The 19,333-nt window shown below is 38.7% G+C and overlaps 1 protein-coding gene and 2 non-coding genes across 3 annotated transcripts; all 3 read right to left on the reverse strand.

Moving 5' to 3' along the window:
- Nucleotides 1–215: 215 nt before the first annotated feature.
- Nucleotides 216–16,478, reverse strand: LOC106872830 (protein misato homolog 1). Its single transcript, XM_089365639.1, has 14 exons — nt 16,320–16,478; nt 11,681–11,770; nt 10,451–10,566; nt 10,023–10,098; nt 8,759–8,840; nt 7,678–7,834; nt 6,891–7,008; nt 6,299–6,430; nt 5,619–5,783; nt 5,067–5,198; nt 4,099–4,280; nt 3,390–3,491; nt 2,570–2,685; nt 216–1,955 (listed from the first exon to the last, which is right to left on the reverse strand). The coding sequence occupies exons 1-14, from the start codon at nt 16,401–16,403 to the stop codon at nt 1,759–1,761; spliced, it is 1,749 nt and encodes a 582-aa protein (XP_089221765.1). The 5' UTR covers nt 16,404–16,478; the 3' UTR covers nt 216–1,758.
- Nucleotides 15,080–15,152, reverse strand: Trnat-ugu (transfer RNA threonine (anticodon UGU)). Its single transcript has one exon. It is a non-coding gene; the product is annotated as a tRNA-Thr (tRNA).
- Nucleotides 16,479–18,639: 2,161 nt separating the features above from the next.
- On the reverse strand, nt 18,640–18,712 carry Trnat-ugu (transfer RNA threonine (anticodon UGU)). The gene has a single exon. It is a non-coding gene; the product is annotated as a tRNA-Thr (tRNA).
- Between the last annotated feature and the right edge of the window lie 621 nt (nt 18,713–19,333).

The raw sequence follows: 19,333 nt of genomic DNA on the forward strand, positions 1-19,333 counted from the left end.
CCCCAGCATGGGCGCCTGTCAGACAGCACTGGCATTGGCTACGACTACGATTTCACTCAGCTCAACAGGTCTTCACAAGCAGAACAGATCACCAAACATTTGAAGGGTGCTTTTTACATACCAGTTATGCGACACTGGCATCGGCCACGACTACGATCTCACTTGGCTTGACTCAGAAGTGCAATGAAAGCATATAATAAAAATAACACAAATAATAATAGTAAAGTTTTCTTTATTTAATAATAATATTAATAATAATAATAATAATAATTAATAATAATAATAATAATAATAATAATAATATTATTATTATTAATAATAATAATATTATTATTATTAATAATAATAATAATAATCATAATAATAATAATAATTATCCTTTCTACTACAGGAACAAGACCTGGAATTTTTTGGGGGTGGTGCTGGTGCAGGTCAATTACATCAACCCCCAGTGCACAACTGGTACTTCATTGTTCTTGAAAGGATGGAAGGCAGAGTTGACCTTGGCAGAATTTGAACTCAGAACGAATGAAATGCTGCTAAGCATTTTGTGTGACGTGCTAACGATTCTGCCAGCTCGTCACCTTCAATAATAATCATAATAATAATAATAATAATAATAATAATAATAATAATCCTTTTGAGTATAGGCACAGGGCCCGGAATTTTTTTTTGGAGGGGAAGCGGGGTATTAGTCAATTACAATGAAACCCCCCCCACCCCCCAGAGCACAACTGGTACATATTTCATCAACTTTCAAAGGATGAAAGGCAAAGTGGACCTTGGCGGAATTTGAACCCACAATGTAAAGATGAATGAGATGCCACCAAGCACTGTGTCTGATGTGCTAAGGATTCTGCCAACTCAACGACTTAAATAATATTCATTTCAAATTTTGGTACAAGGCCTGCAATTTCGGTGGAGGGAGTGAGGTGGATGAGTCAGATACATCAACTCCAGTACTTAACTGATACTTATTTTATCACTCCCCCCCCCCCACCGAAAGGATGAAAGGCAACATTGACCTCAGCGGAATTTGAACTCAGAATAGGCCTCTCTGTTATAGGCACAAGGCCTGAAATTTTGGAGGAGGGGGACTAGTCAATTTCATTGGTCCCAGTGTGTAACTGGTACTTGATTTATGGACCCCGAAAGTATGAGTGGCATAGTTGACCTCGGTGGAATTTGTACTCAGAACATAGTGATGGGTGAAATACTGCTAAACATCTCATCCAGCATGCTAACGATTCTGCCATCTCGCCACCTTCTTAATAATAATAATAATAATAATAATGATAATAATAATAATAATCCTTTCTACTGTAGGCACAAGGCCTGAAATTTGGGAGGAGGAGTTAAGTCGATTAAATAACAATTACAGTAATAATAATAATTAGGAATTAAATAACAACAATAATAATAATAATAATAATAATAATAATAATAATAATAATAATAATAATAGTTATGAGGATGAGTAGAAGAAGAGTTTTTATAAGAAGAAATAAAATTCAGATCAAAATATAAAAAGAAATTAAAACAGTAACTTGAGTAAAATTATCTCCCTTAGAAATTCCTTATAGCGTCACGCTCCTTTGTGCTGGAAAGTGTTATCCACAAACAACAGTGAAAACCACACGAACACACACACACACACATCGGGTGTATAGTATTGTGTAATACTCATATTTATATTATTATTATTATTATTATTATTATAGTTGTTTTGCTTCCTCTTCTTCTGCAATTGTTTCTTCTTCATTCGCAATAATTTTCAGAGAGATTCGCCAGTTCGTTAAGGCATTCTTTAAACTCGTCCTCTTCCAGTCCAGCAGCAAGAAACCTATGGAATCGCTTCAGGTTCACCTTCTTGGCCTCTTCGTACAGCATGCCGACCATCTCACCACTGTCTTTTGTGCTTTGCAAAGAACTCATCACCGGAACGGTGCTTACGACTGGCAGCAGTGGGGAGAAAAACAAAAATAAAATAAAATAAACATCATTAACTAGAATGCCATAATCACTTTCCACCACCACCACTATCATCATCATCACTACCACTCACCATCCCCACCGCCACCACTGATGTTCACTGAAGTAGATCCATCTCCCTTCCTAATGGTTTCTCTCTCTCTCTCTCTCACACACACACTCTTTCTCTCTCTCTTACACATACACACACTCTCTCTCTCTCACACTCTTTCTCCCTCTCTCTCATTCTTTCTTAGTTAACTCTCACCTTTTCTTGTGTTACTCTCCCTCTCTGTTCCAGTAGCTCTCTCTCTCTCTCTCTTTCTCCATCTCCATATCTCTCTCTCTCTCTTTCTCCATCTCCATATCTCTCTCTCCCATCCTCTTCTATTAGTTGTTTTTCATCCCTAACCTACCACACACACACACACACATCTGATGCAAGACAAGAAGAACAAGAAATATAGCAAAGAAGAAAAGCACAAAGGAAAGAAGGAAAGAAACAATATAGAATAAAAAGGAAGGAAGGAAGGAAAGAAGGAAGGAAGGAAGAAAGGAAGGGTGGAACAAAGGAAGGAAGGTCCGATAATGTTGTTACCTTGAAGTGGTGGACGTAACATTGTTGATATGAATCCTTGAGAAGTGATGTTTGGTGTGAAAATATGTGGAAATGATGACGCTAAATGGCACTGTGATGACACTGAACAACCAGCACTGAAAGAGACACAAACATTATACATGCGACATTACAAACCATACTCTATATATACGAGGATGATGGTATATATATATATATATATATATATGTATGTATGTAAGAAAAAAGGAGATGACAAAGGAACTCCATTAGCTTAGAACTGTTTCTGCTATATGCAGTGGACTTGTAATAAAGTGTGAGAGTAACACCTAATAGCTGCATCAGAGCCTCAGGTACTCAACTATGAGTCCACTGCATCTTATAATGGAAACAGCTGGAAGCTAATGGATTTCGTAAAATAATTTTTTATTCCTTTGTCATCTCAATTTCTTATTATTGCTCTCTACTTGACTAACGGTTCGTTCTGAGCCATTGTGTATTGAGTTCTACACCAGATTATTAGTATCGCAATGCCTAAGCGAAATTATAGATACATATATCATCATCAAATTATTAGACAGACAGATGCACAATCTACTCTTGAAAAGAGAGGCTTAACTTACTTTAACAATTTCATCTGGATTTGTTGCTCACTGAACGCCTATGGCATCATTTATATATATAACTTAGGAATACATTTATTATATAACATATAAAACAGAGATAAGATGTTATAAAATTTTTTTCTTTATCTTATAAGCTGTATTTTGTGCTCAATATATGACTTGAGCCTAACTGTGTTTCTCTAGCTCACTGTTTCTGTAGCTCATATCAGACTTACTTCAGTGAAGACGGCATAGTTTCGGACAGATAAAGTTTCAAGACATCGTCACGTGTGTTGCACTGGCTCAGCAAGGGAGCGAACTCTGCACTGATGTTGTCTCTGTATCAACGAAATACAAACATGACTGGAAACTAAGGAATCAACAATGACTGGAGTTTATAAATGACATGACAGGTTTGAGTTTTATTGTTAATGGGTAAGCTTGGAAAGGTACTTAGTTCTTTTTTTTAACACACACACACACACATATATACATACATACGTATACATACATATATACATACATACACATACATATATATATATATATATATATGTATGTGTGTGTATGTATATATATATATATATATATATATATATATATATATATATATGTGTATATATACACACATGCATATATATACATACATATATTATATATATACACACATACACAAACGTACTATTATTAATATATAGCAGAAGCGACAGTAACTCAAAGGGTGAGCGTTTAATGTGTTAGCACTTATCAAACATACATACACACGCACACTCACATACACACACACACACACGCGCGCACACCCACACGAGCACTCACATACACGCACGCACACACCCACATGCGCGCACATACACGCGCGCACGCTCACACTCACGCACGCACACTCGCACTCAGAGTATAGCTGCAGACAGAGCTTTTAGCGTGACCAAGGTTGATACTCACGATTTCGTCATTGATCCGGGGATTCCTCGTAATATGGTGGAGGTCATCCATGGCTTCGTTTCAGTATTTACGTAGGGACTGATCGGTGTCCAGGGCACCTGGTCCCCCATCTGCATCAGAGACTCAATCAGGGAGCTGTCTTCGCCCAGAGGGAACGGTATGGTGCTGCACAGTGCTGCCACCTACGCCACGGTTGGGGAATGAAAGACAAAGCGAAGAGAAAATATGCAACATCATTAGCATCATCATCATCCTCATCATCACCACCACCACCACCACCACCATCACAACCACCATCATCCAAGTAGGGAGCCTCTGTGGAGACCATTTGATTTGCTAGAAACTGCAGTCAAACCTCTCTCAAATCAGACACACTTCAATGTTTTTAAATGAAAATGAACACACTGAATGGTTTAATCCGCGATATACTATGACGGAAAAGAATACAGGAGGCCACGGATGGAACGTCTTTCATCTAGATTTGACAAGAATGTTAGCTGTCATTTCTAGCAGAAAAGAGCAACCTCACAGAATCTCCCTCCTTAGCTCAGTCTTTATGGGGGGAGGGGGTTGACCATTGAACAAGGTAGATAACTCTATGCTAGGGGCTCACATATTATCAGAGTTGTCTCCCTTGTTTTGTCTTTAAGCGATTTTAAATATCAATGGGAGTTTTTGTTTACTAATTACATAGAGAATCTCGGTTAATTCAAGTTTACCAATTCACCATAAAACATTTGGGAGTCCCCAGTGTATGTCTTCAATGCACAGAAGTATAAAACAAACAAACGAACGAAACTGATCATTCAATCAAACTAGCTGACATAGACTGCGTGAATATAAGATGGGATGGTCCTGGGTGGAATATCTTTGATCACATGCTTTATTCAACTGGGTCTGATACACCAAAAGGGATAAGGCTACACAACAACAACAACAGCAACAATAGTAATTATCGCAACCCTTACCTTGCGGCTCAGTGAATTGAACGAATGACTGACGTCCTTCATGTGGGTCTGTTTGTCACGTAATCTGTATGGCAAGGTACACGTGTCCAGGCTGGCCGCCAGGATAGCACTGGCATGGTAATCGAGGTGAGGCTGTCAAAGGGTCACCAAAAAAATATATAAGCAAAATAAAGTAAAAGACACACAATCAATAATCATCATCAGCACTATCACCATCATCATCAACATCATCACCAGCATCACTGTCCATATCTTCCTCATCACCATCATCGTTATAAGGTATTTATTCTAGTTTCCGTCTGTTTCTTTAGCTTTGATGATGATGTCAACAATGATGATGAGTATGCTGATGGTGATGGGTGGCAGCATTGATGATGGTGGTGGTGACAATGATGATGATATCATAATAATGACGACAGCAATGGTTATGATGAGGGTGTATATAATGATGTACATATTGCTGATGTATATGAGAGCATGTGTGTGTGTATATATGTATATATATATAAAAGGAACAATATGTAGAAGGGAGCAATAAATTGCGTGTCTCACCTTATAATTGACGTGTGGAAACTTCCGGTAGACAGGACTAGAGGAAGTGCTTGCGGACGGCCAGCCAGATGTGGACAGAGACAGAGGAACAAACAGGGAACTCTGCATGGGCAGTTGGTAATAACACAGGGCTGCATTAATTACGTGATGTCCACTACGGTCAGTCTGGCGGGGAGAACAGACAGAAAGAGGAAAGATTAGTTACAGGAAAATAAACCCAATGAAAATGGTATGGTCCCTGGGTTTCACTTACCTTCAGTTTACAGCGTTCACCAGTGTTGCTCAGCCTTTTTGGCCTTGCGTGACCCTTAAAATAAATTACATGTCTCAAGGAACCCCTACACAAAAGAAATTATATACCATATCTTTCTCATTTGTTTTTCATTGTAGTTCATGTGGTAAATACCATATATATAAATATATATATATATATATACTCCTCTTAGAGTTATTTAGCTCTAGATCAATTCTGTAAAAGCAGACTTATGATCAAAGGCCTTCCAGCCATGACCACCCCATCTGCTCATATTGTCCAATATATGTTTCTTTGTTGAAAACCAATAAAATGTAACCAGCAGTAAATTAGCTGCTATTTCTAAAAGAGCCACACCCACTAGGCCCCTATGGCTATATCAGTGTATTGATTAAATAAATAAATAAATAAAAGGGGTCAGGCTTACATTGGCAAAATTTGTTGGGGAGAGGCCAAAGGTAAGAAGGGATTTGCTGGAGAATTCGTCCTGGAGATATTCCAGAACTGAGGAAGCAGCCCCAGTGAATGCGTTGTGTGCGTCGACCAGGATCTGGAAACCCTACAAAAAAAAAAAAAAGGGGCAGAAAATCAGGGAAGAAAGAAAAAATTTAAAAATTAACAAATGACAAACTGACGGGATTAGAAAGACTGCTACACATGCGTGCACGTGTGTGTGTGTGAGTAGATGTGTGGAGGTGGGCATGCGTGTGTGTGTGTGTGTGTACGTGCATGTATGGATGTGTGTGTGTGTGCATGTATAGATACGTGTATGTGAGTTTGAGTATGTGTGTTTGGATGCATGTATAGATGTGTGTGTATGCATGTATGTGAGCACACGTGTATGTGTGTGTATGAATAGATATGTGTGTATGTGAGCACGCGTGTTTGTATGAGTGTTCAAACGGTGCTTCATACGTGCCGTATATATATATATATATATATATATATATATATATATAGAGTACAAAGATTATTTGATTAGTGTCCATATAAGTATTGACTTGAAGCCATAAACTTACTTGTAACAAGTCACATTCCTCAGTGAAATAGTGAAGTCTGTCCTCCATCTCAGCCCATGTGTCGGTGCCAGACATGGTCTCATAACCACAGCCAAACACATCAAATGGTTGTTCTTCACTGGAAAAAAATTTATTATATATATATATATATATATATATATACATATACAGGGTGATTGAAAAGTAACTCATTAATATATAATTTATAACTAACTCATTAATAAGTAATTTACAAGTATTCTAAAATACGAAAAGAAAAAGTCAACACAGGAAGGACAAATTTTAACAAATGTGTTAATTTGATGCACAAAAGGAAGGAAAAGAGCCTTAACGTTTCGGATATTAGTCATTCATCAGAAGGAAAATAAAGGAGGAGTGAGAAAAAAGAAAAACAGGTGCGGGTTTAGAGACCAAGTGAGTGTATATATATATATATATATATATATATATATATATATATATATATATATATATAGTTGAAATTTACAGAAAATCAAAAGATAAAGATGTGTAGAATGATCCGGTGGTGTTGCTGGGCTGGCTTTGTATTTTTTCATAGCTCCAGTGGTTAACGACATAATCTACTATATTTTTTGATTTGGTTGAATCTTGGTTGTTTTATTTTGTTGGTCAGTTATTTGACGGTAAAAAGTCATTCTAAAATTGTTTTTTAACGTAAGCGTGCCCAGACACATCAACCAAATCGACCGGGTGGAACCGGTCTTAGATGCTAGTCTTAAATATAAACAGAATAAAAGAAACCATGTCTAATGATAAAGGATGGTACCTTTTGTGGGTGTAATCATTAATAATGTTCACCGTTTTTGGATGGAGATGGATGTTGAGGAAATCAGACCAAACTTCAGTGGAATCATCCAAGTTGTAGATTTTGTTGCCAGAATCGCAGTTTTCGTTTCTGTCTGTTTCTTCCCTCTTGTTGATCTCTATAACCAGGATATAAAGACACCAGGGGTGAAAAGAGCAATAGTGGAACAACATATACAAATAAATACATACATATATATACAAATATATCATACATACACACACATATATATATCTCAGTTCTTAGAACCTCAAGTATTATCCACAGAACATACAAGCTTTTTCCAGACATCCCAGTTGCTTATCTTCCACATGGCTCCACTCAGGCTGACTCCCATCGCTATCATGTTGTCACGGAACGTACTCCACCACCTCTTCCTTGGTCTTCCCCTCCATCTGTTTCCTCCTCCTCCCAACAGCCACTCCATCATGATGGCAGCATGTTTCTCTTGCGGTAGTCGAAACACATGGCCAGTAAACCGTATCCACCTCTTAGTTCACCATGTGCTGCAAACATTCCAAGCATGCTCTTCTCGTCACCTCTTTGTTTCTGAACGTAGGCATGAACTATTTCCTGGAAAGTTCCGAGGATAAGATTTCTTGGAAAGTTCCGAGGATGAACTATTTTTTCTGGGAAAGATCTGGGAAAGGGATTTCCAGGAAATTTCCGAGGTTGAACTATTTCCTGGAAAGTTCCGAGGGTGGATTTCCTGTAAAGTTCCAAGGATAAACTGCTTCCTGGAAAGTTCCAAGGATGGGGTATCCAGCCAAAATTGCAAAGATAATTGGGAACTTGACTAAAGAAAGAAAACTCCGAATGACCCGTCCTTGTTTCTTTGTATCGTCTGTCTGGATGTTTTGCATTCTTGTTCCATTTTTGGTATTCCTTTTTATATAAATCTAGTGGCATACGTACACTTTGGTCTCATATATATATATATATATATATATATATATATATATATATACACACACACACACACACACATGCACATACATGATGCCATACATTCAAAAAAAAAAAGGAGATTTTTTAGTCTTACCTTCTGATGTTTCCATTTCTTTAGAATTCTCTGCAGATTCTGTTTCCATTTCTTCATATTCGCTGGGGACGTGGTAACATTCCTGGCAGAATATAAACAATGATAAACAGAGGTGGTCTATGGATCCTATAAAGCCACTAGCAAAGTCTTTCATCACCAAAGCTGTTGTTGGTTAACCTTAGGTCAACCTTGACACGGCAGGCACAGGATCAAAAGAATTCAAACCATGACCATCCCAACCTGAGAGTGGATCTTTAGGATATATCATATATAATGGGTCCTTGCCTTTCTTTTAAAAGAGAGTAATGATGTGATTTAAGAGAGAAAGAAAGAAGGGAGGGAGGGTGAGTGGGAGGAAGGAAGGAAGGAAGGAAGGGAGGAAAATCCATCTATCCATCAGACAGCAGAGGTCTCCCTCATTGGTGCTTACACAGATATATATATATACATACATAAATCAGTTAAGGTGTCATTTGAAGGAGAATTGACTGCTTTTTCTAGCAGATCTAGCAACAACAAAGAGCTTTCCTCATGAATCCATAACAGTGTAGGTAGAGAGAGGTGCTAGACTTTAAACAAGTTTACTACATTCAAACTTTGCTTGCGAAAACCTGTTGTGGCAAGTGAAATCAAAATCGCAGACGTGGCTGAAGACAGTACCGCCTGATTGGCACTCGTGCCAGTGGAACGTTATAAGCACATCCAAGTGTGATCGATGCCAGGACTGCTGACTGGCTCCCGTGCCGGTGGCATGTAAAAAGCATCATTCAAGCGTGATCGTTGCCAACGTCGCTTTACTAGCACGTGCTGGTGGCACATCAAAAACAACATTCAAGTGTGGTTGTTGCCAGTGCTGCCGGACTGGCTCCCATGCAGGTGGCACATAAAAAGCATCTTTTGAGCATGGCCGTTGCCAGTACCGCCTGACTGGCCCTCATGCCAGTGACACATTAAAGTACCCACTACACTCTCGGAGTGGTTGGCGTCAGGAAGGGCATCCAGCTGTAGAAACATTGCCAGATCAGACTCCAGTCTGATCTGGTGCAACCTTCTGGCTTGCCAGTCCTCAGTCAAACCGTCCAATCCATGCCAGCATGGAAAGCGGACGTTAAGCAACAATGATGATGATGATGATGATGATGAAACTATTCTACTTACAAAATCAACTTCTATAATAAATACTAAATCAACAAACAAGCCTCTAGGTGGTGGCTCAAACGCCTAGAAACAGCAGTCAAATCTCACTTCCAATAACAATACTAACCTCCTGTTTCTCAATGTCTTTGAGAAATTCATTCTTTTCAATCTTTGGTTTCTTATTCACAGTCACATTTCCATGCCTGGCAAGAACACAAGAAGACAAACCTAGAATTACAAATCTCATACAACACACCTGAGCAATGTGTATAACAAGACATACCTGAACAATGTATGTTGCAAGGAAGGGCATCCAGTCATAGAAACCGAACCAAAAGAAGCTATGGAACCTGGTCCAGCTCCTGGCTTTGCCAGTTCCTGTTAAGCTGTCCCACCCATGCCAGCATGGAAAACGGATGTTAACTGATGATAACGATGATGATGATGGTGTTCAAACTGTCTCATCTCAACAGAGAAATATTTACAAAATAGATAAATCAATAAAATAAAACAAAGATGAAAGTAATAAATAAATAAACAAAATGAAATTTTTACCATTCTGTTGGCCTGTTTTTCATCCTGAAATCATAAAGAGTGCCCTCTTTCTTTAAACAGTGTAAACTTCCTTTCAAGTCCCATAGAATAAGGCGGGGAGTAAAAGTTACCTGCCCCTGAAATTAGAACCAACCAACAGAGATTAATCATACACCACACTTCACAACATAAGACAAAGACACATCATAAGATTCACATCATAACACAAAGACACATCATATCTCGCAGCACACACTTAAGAGAAAAAAACAGATCGTAAGATATCATAACACAAAGACACATCATAAAAATTACATCACATCTCAGCACACACCTAAGAGAAAAACACTAACATATATACATCATAACACAAGGACACATCATTAGATAAACATCCTAACACAAAGACACATCATAAGAAATACATCACATCTCAGCACATGCAAAAAAGAAAAACAGCATAAGATATACATCACAACACAAGGACACATCATTAGATACACATCATAATACAAAGATACATCATAAGAAATACATCACATCGTAAGATATACATCATAATACAAAGATACATCTTAAGAAATACATACACATTATAAGAGAAAGACAAAGGGTTTTAACTGAACTAATTCAACCCAGTTTTTTAAACACGATACTTATTTTATTGTTTTTTGGGGTGTCTTTTTTTTTTACTTAACTAAGTTATGGGGATGTAAACAAACCAACATTGGTTATCAACCAGTGGTGTTGAGGTGACAAACACAGCAGACATATATAGAGATACACACACACACACACTACACATATATATATATATATATATATGAGCCTGGTGTAGCCATCTGGTTTCACCAGTCCTCAGTCAAATCGTCCAACCCATGCTAGCATGGAAAGCGGACATTAAACGATGATGATGATGATGATGATATATATATATATATATATATATATATATATATACATAGATATTCTGCATACATATCACTGGCTTCCACACAGTTTCCATCAACCAGATTCACTCTCAGGGTATTGGTCAGCACAAGGTGCTCCGCAGTGGGACTGAACCTGAAACTACGTGATTGCAAAGCAAGCTTCTTAACCACTTGACCATGCACCCCCCACCTCCTTTTTTTTTGTTGTGAAACAATAAATAAAATATACAAAGTAAAAGAAAACAACAAGAAAAGAAGAAAAAAAACAAACAGGAATATTCATGGTTTGTTATGGAATGATTTCTAGAATATATCTTACGTTCAAGTTTTTTCCCTCGCGGTACAGAACATCATGGTTGATTTCTGAAGGGCCACTCACTTTGGAGGGATCATACTCAAAAGAGGACTCCTGTAAAATAATAACAATAATAATAATAATAATAATAATAATAATAATAATAATAACAGGTTAGCTTGGGAGGTTAAGCAGTTGTGGTCAATGAAAAAGGTAGCAGTAGTACCAATAAATGTTGGAACCCTGGGAACAGTGAGCGAAAATCTCGAGAAGTATGTGGAAGAAATAGGGGCTGCAATAAGGGTGGGGCACTTGCAGAACACAGCACTGCTTGGAACCGCTTGAATACTCCAGAAGGTGCTTGAAAAATAAGGGGTGTTACCTTAGTTCACTGGTAGGGAATAGCTGACGCCGTAGCACATCTCCAACATTCGAAGCTGTGCAAAGGCAATAATAATAATAATAATAATAATATGAATAATCCTTTCAAATTTAGTGCCCATGACCAGTAATTTTGAGGGAAGGGGCAGGTCAGTTTCACACTGACTCCTGTACTTGACTGGTACTGTATTCTATCAAGCCCCAAAAGAAAAAAAGGCAAAGCTAACCTCAGTATTTAACTATTGTGTTTGGAATTCAAATCTGAACCTCCAGGGGCTCAATAAAAAAAGTATCAGTTATTTACTGAGGTCCATTCAATTGACATATAACCAGTGTTGGATAATTTTATTATCCTCGTTATCGTTATCCTGTTTAAATTAAATGATTGCCATTATCTCTGTTGGATAATCCTCGTTATCTGCCAGTGAACTAAAGGATTAAATGTTATTAAGGCCAACAGAGAGTGAGTGAAGGTCTAATTAATTATCGTTAGAAGTAACGAGTGAGATGAAGGTCTAGGCTAAGATCAATATTACCAATCATTATCACTCTGGATGTCTATTGATACAATAACTCTGAATTTCATTTCTTTTCATCTATTTTTAGATCCCCCTGCGCCTCCCCTTCCTCCTACCCCCATACCCAACTCATCCCCAGACAATCGTGTCTCACCCTTCGCTGTGTTCTAGACTTTGCCATCATCATCATCATCACCATCCCAATTGTCTTCACCAACATCATCTTACAGATGTTGTTTAACTTCTGTATTCCATGCTGGCATGGGTTAGATCAGTGGTTCCCAAACTTTTTTAGGCTGCCGTTCCCTTGACACCTAGGCTTCCTTCCATGCACCCCCACCCCAATTAACCATCACAAACATAGACCCATTTCTGAAGCAAATTCAAAGCAACTGTATTTCACAAATAAAACTTAGCCTAATGAACCCATTATTTTGTTGGTTTTTACAAGAATCGCTCCTTTTGGCAACCCTATTATCACCCAACTTTTCTTCAATGCCCCCTTGGAATTTTCTACCGCCCCAGGGGGGGGGGCAATACTGCCCACTTTGGGAACCACTGCGATAGATGATTCAAGAGAAGCTGGCAAGCCAGAGGACTACAGTAAGAGATGGGGGGGGGGGATAATGAAATTCTTTATTTCCAAATGCCAACCATCCTGAGAGTGTAGTGGGAGCTTTTTATGTACCACCGGAACGGGAGCCAGTCAGGCGGCCCTGGCATCGATCACATTTTGTTATTATTAAGCTGATATTAGGAACGTAAATTATCATGAGATTTTGATGGGAGTTTTTAATCAAGATCCCTGTAAAACAGGATCTTTGTACCATAGAATGAGGGACAATTCCAAGTGGTTTGTTATCAAAAGGTTAAGATGTTGATGGTGGGGAAGGGGAGTTGATTTGAGAGATATTTGGCTGCTCTTTCTAGCAAATTGAGCAACCATACAGGGTTGAGCTCAGACAAGTCAATACCAAATGAATTAACAGCATAATTTTGAAATCAATACAAACACAAGGAAAGCATTTTCACTGGTTATTAAGAGAGGGTGCTTTTTTATCTTTTTTAGGTGTTTCTTAATCGAATATAATATGGAATGAAATGAGGTGAGATAATCCCATTTAATTCCACTGTCTGTCGAATTAATCTGGTTGTAAAGGGATAGAGTGAATGAGGCATGTATGAAATTGATTCGGGGATTTAAACATTATTACTGCTAGCGTTAAATACACACACACATGAATATGAATATATATATATAGGCGTAGGAGTGGCTGTGTGGTAAGTAGCTTGCTTACCAACCACATGGTCCTGGGTTCAGTCCCACTGCGTGGCATCTTGGGCAAGTGTCTTCTACTATAGCCTCGGGCCGACCAATGCCTTGTGAGTGGATTTGGTAGACGGAAACTGAAAGAAGCCTGTCGTATATATGTATATATATATATATGTATGTGTGTATGTGTTTGTATGTCTGTGTTTGTCCCCCCAACATCACTTGACAACCGATGCTGGTGTGTTTATGTCCCTGTAACTTAGCGGTTCGGCAAAAGAGACCGAAAGAATAAATCCTGGGGTCGATTTGCTCGACTAAAGGCGGTGCTCCAGCATGGCCACAGTCAAAAGACTGAAACAAGTAAAAGAGTAAAAGAGTATATATATATATATATATATATATACATACACATATATACATGTATCTAAGACAACGAGCTGGCAGAACTGTGAGCACACTGGGCATCAATGAAATCAACTAGTCCCCTCCCCTCAAATTCCAGGCCTTGTACCTTGAGTAGAAAGGATTATTATTATTATTATTATTATTATTATTATTGAGAGAGCAGTGCATGCCATCAAAGTGACACTGGGGCACAAATATACGAAGCCCATTATACCCATCATGACTACCCGTCTGATACAGGTACACCAGGCACATGCATCACAACCATATGTGCACGACACGGTGATCTCATATCAAGATAAACAGCGTATGACCTTGCAGGTGGGGCCCTGTCAAAATTTTCTTGAGGTCGAGTAGCCCATCCCGCTCAAAAGGTCCCTGAATAAGGTTTGTTTAAGGATGTTGAACAAAACACCCATGTTTCCAAAGGTGAATTATTCAAACCCCAAAGAATTCCTCTCAACACATGGCTATGATGCTCCCCAACTACTTCTGCTCGTGATCAGAGATGCACATATCGTCAGCCACCAGGGGACATGCTCAACTGGTTACACTTTACATAAAAATAATAATTTTGGCACAAGGCCAGTAATTTCGGGAAAGGGTTAAATCGATTGCATTGGTCCCTGTGCTCAACTAGTATTTAATTCATCAGCCTGAAAGGATGAAAGGTAAAGTCGACCTGAACAGAATTTGAACTCAGAACGTAAAGACAGACGAAATGCCACCTGGCATTTTGCCTGGTGTACTGACGATTCTGCCAGCTTTTCACTTTAACAACAAGGAATTAATTGTGTACTGAGATCAAGGGTAATCCAAAACAAAAAATAATGTAATTCTGTTACAAGCCCCCAGTGAGGATCGAACTCACGACCCCTGGTTTACAAGACCAGTGCTCTCACCACTGAGCTATGGAGGCATGTAGTTCACATCGTTTTGAAATGTCAAGTATTAACAAACAAGCGCGTCAGGTCTCCTCCCTGTAATCACAGCCGGAAAGAATATACAAGACAGTCACAGAAACACTGAAGAACTGACGAGGTGGTCGCATCTGGAGTGCCTTTGATGATAGGGTCTGTTCGACCAACATACAAACCTTTGCACGATGTCTAACTAAACCCTTCCACAGACATCCTGGTGCGTGGGAGCCAAATAAAGCGAGAAGGGGGACACAAGACACTAGAATATTTGTGATAAAGCATCCGAGATGTTAAAGGAATTATTAATAGGAGAAGGTACGCTTGGAGCGGCGACATGAGATATAACTACAGGATCATGCCCCCTCTACTGATTCTGTTTCTTCAGAACTTTCAGAAAATGCTTATTTTTTTGTAACGAGAACTTACAGAGATATGTTTGAATCTTTCGCGACTACATTGACGAATATTTTTGTTTTTTTCGATGCCTATTAGAACATTCTCCGTACATTCCACTGCAGACATGGTTTCTTAATAACTAATTTTAAAAAAAAACAAAACATATTTGCAAATTATTATTTTGCAGAAATGTTTGCGAGAATCTAGACCGTGTAAGGTTGATATTTCGAATATACAAATCTGAGGGGAAAAAAAAGTTAAAGGAAATTCGTGGTTACCAAGTCGATGTGGGGGGAGAGGAGCAAGAGAAAGGCAGAACAGAATCGAAACACCTCGAAAAATATTTTTCATTTTTCTAGATCTTATCAGTATGACTATAATCTTGATTTTCGAAAATATAACTATGCAAAATGCCATTTCAAGAAATACATTTTAAAGATAGTTATGAAGAAACGGCATAACGATGCCAAAGAACCAATGTCAAGAGGCACGGAAATGATTAAAAATGTTTTAAAAACTGTTTTTTTAATGTTATCAACATAATTGTAATCTACACCCCCAAGAACGTATCTCTGTAAAATTCCAATAGAAAAGATGCATTTTTGAGACAGTTCTGAGGCACCAAAGTCGTGGGGGCACCGAACTGTGGTTATGTCGGAAATTCTTAATTTCTTCGAATAAAACGTTAAAATGGCACCGTTTTGTGACGATGCTTCATCAAAGTAGGTTTTTATCGATCAGGGAACGATTGATCATTCGATAGAACTTACCTGTATATTCCACCAGTGTGTTCCGACGTAATTAGCATAATGACCAAGCTGAAGGGTGATCACTTCCCTCGTTGTTGTCGCCATGCTTTAATTAAACAAATTAATTAAACAACAACATCAAGGGAGATAACTGAGGAAATAGTAACCTGCTAAATTTTATTCCGCAACTGCTGCCTCGATTGTTTTGTTTAACCCCAGGTCAAACCTGATCGAGCGACGGAACATATAATCAAAAGCCTTCTAACCGTAACCATCCAGTCTTTGTAGTTGTATATTTAAAACTGCTTTATCCATTCAATGTGTACTTTTCGTTATTTACGACGGTAGGGCACGAGATGAAGAATTTTGGCTGCTATTTCTAGCATATTCGCAAGAAGGTTCTGCCGTTGGTTCGGAAACCGGTATACCTACACATAAGTGCATCAACACCAACTGCCATCGACTTTGTTTCCTCATAACTTTTAGAAAAACGGGTCTTTTTAGATAATTTTTTTGCAAATCCCTTTCGGAGTATATAGATTACGATTATATCCAAATTTCGGTCAAACTAAAGGGTTTGACCCGAGCAAAAGTAAAAAAAAATTTTTAATAGTGTAATAGGTGTAAAACAACTTGCTTTAAACGAATATGAAAAAAATGCGCGCTCGCGAACGGGGTGGGGGGTGGGGGTGGGGAGAGGACTCGGAAAATTCACATCGTGAATGTTCCGAGTCGTCTCACCACAGCCAAAAATTCTTTTCTTAAATAGCGTAATAAGGTGTACAACAACATGTAGTAAATAAATATGAAAAAAAAAAAATGAGCGCTGGCGACCGTGGGGTGTATATGCATATACACACATATGTCTGTGTGATTTGCATGCAATGTACATAGATAGAGAGAGTGGGCTAGAAATAATTATATATAAATAGGAAAGGAAAAAAAATCATAATAAGGCAGAATACATATTTTAATATAAATGGGTGTGAGTCCTTTTGGGGTCGATAAAAAAAAAACAACACCACGGAGGAATCGATGTAAGCTTAAATAATAAACCGCGATATGGTGAAGGGTTACTGTATTTCACTTTACTTTTCGCCCCTTCAGGAGATCGATTAAATGCGTGTCACTTAAATATTGTATTTTAATCATTCAGCTATAACTTTGTTTTATGTAACTCTGTTCTTTTATGGAAATCAGCCACCAAAAAGACAGAATTGTCTGCAAATACAAGAGATTGCTGAGTTACCTCCCCTCAAGCAACATGTGGCCCTCACCTGTCCAGTGACGGTTGAAATTTCATTTTGTTGTTGTTGTTGTTGTTTTAATCATTGGACTGCGGCCATGCTGGGGTACCACATTGAGGAATTTCTAGGCGAACGAATCAGCTCCGGTATTTTTTAAAGCCTGGTACTTAATGTATCCGTCGTAAACGAGTGTATTCCGAACGTCTTCTGTTACACACTTTGGTGTAAACTCCAGACTTTCAAATCTGCCTCAACCTAATCTGGAAGGAGTTGTCTCCCCTCTAATGGTTGCCAACTTTGTGTACACCACATGAAAATTGGTTTCAAATTTTAGTACAAGGCCAGCAATTTCGGGGATGTGGGTAAGGCGACAACATCGACCTCAGTATTTGACTGGTACTTATTGGATTAACCTTGAAAGGATGAAAGGCGGGATCTTTTTTAAAACGGGGGCCACATTTTTCATTAACGAAACACTTTGAAACTTGGAACACTGGTAGAATGTGTCATATAAAACATCTTTTTCTCTTAGTCTTCTTAAAAAAAAAGAAATCCATAAATTATTCCATGTTAAAGTTGTCGTATTTCTGTAATTTCAACCAATCACTGACGTCCATTCAGCCGATATACATTAAGCGCCGACTACATAAACAAACGATTCTGAAACAATTAACCCTAACCCTAACCCTAACTCTAACCCTAACCCTAACCCTAGGGTTAGGGTTAGGGTTAGGGTTAGAGTTAGGGTTAGGGTTAGGGTTAAAGCAAATTTAAAATGAAAAAAGCAAATAAAACGAAGAATCGTTTGTTTATGTAGTCGGCACTTAATGTATATCGGCTGAATGGACGTCAGTGATTGGTTGAAATTATCGAAATAAGACAATTTTTTACATGAAATAAATTCGAATACAAAAATATTTTTCTGTTCTATAACACAAAATAGATAAGTATACGAAGTTTGAAAGGTCTTTCGGTACCAAAAACACTACGTAAAACATTAATGAAAAATGTGGCCCCCGTTTTAAAAAAGATCCGAAAGGCGTGCTCAGGAGCACGCCAAAACTAAAAAAAATATATTACATAAATCTATTAGAAGCCCCCAGTGAGGATCGAACTCACGACCCCTGGTTTACAAGACCAGTGCTCTAACCACTGAGCTATGGAGGCGCGCGGTTCTGTATCTTCTGAAATGTCAAGTAATAACAAAAAAGTGCGCCAGATCGTTCCCCAATAATCACAGCCAGGAATAACATCCGTTCCGTCCGTCTTACTCAAGAGTTATTCTTGAGTCGCCACTTATACTCTTCACTCAGCTCCACTCTGGCCCAGGGTACTAGCCCTTCCGTAGAGCACCAGTTAGAGCAGTCGTTCCTATGGTTAAGGGATACGGGACTCGGGTGAAGGCTGACGCCCAAGACACGTGGCAAAGCTGACCGCTGCTCGAATAGAGTTTGTTTTATAATCACTGGAGGGGGGGGGGATGACCTGTGGTTAAATAGCAGCATCATCACCACCATCACCATCATCACTTCTCCCATCACCATCCCTATCATCATTGCCACCACCACCTCCAACTCTACCACCATCACCACAATCACTACCATTATCATGACCACCTCCGCCGCCTCTGCCATCGCCACAATCAGCCTCACCGCCACCACCACAACCATTATCATCACCGTCACCATCACCACCAACAAAACCACAACCACCACCACCATCATCATCATCACTACCACCATCACCATTATAATCATTATTAGCAGCAGCAGCAGTAGCAGCATTATT

Source organism: Octopus bimaculoides, chromosome 18 (genome assembly GCF_046866305.1).
Source record: "Octopus bimaculoides isolate indiv1 chromosome 18, ASM4686630v1, whole genome shotgun sequence".
Taxonomy (NCBI): domain Eukaryota; kingdom Metazoa; phylum Mollusca; class Cephalopoda; order Octopoda; family Octopodidae; genus Octopus; species Octopus bimaculoides.

Coding starts and splice junctions, on each gene's coding strand:
- LOC106872830 (XM_089365639.1), bottom strand. CDS start 16,403: ATGGCGACAACAACGAGGGAAGTGATCACCCTTCAGCTTGGTCATTAT. Junction 5,199..5,618: donor TTCCACACGTCAATTATAAG/GTGAGACACGCA, acceptor ACCCTTTGACAG/CCTCACCTCGATTACCATGC. Junction 1,956..2,569: donor GTTACGTCCACCACTTCAAG/GTAACAACATTA, acceptor CACTGCTGCCAG/TCGTAAGCACCGTTCCGGTG.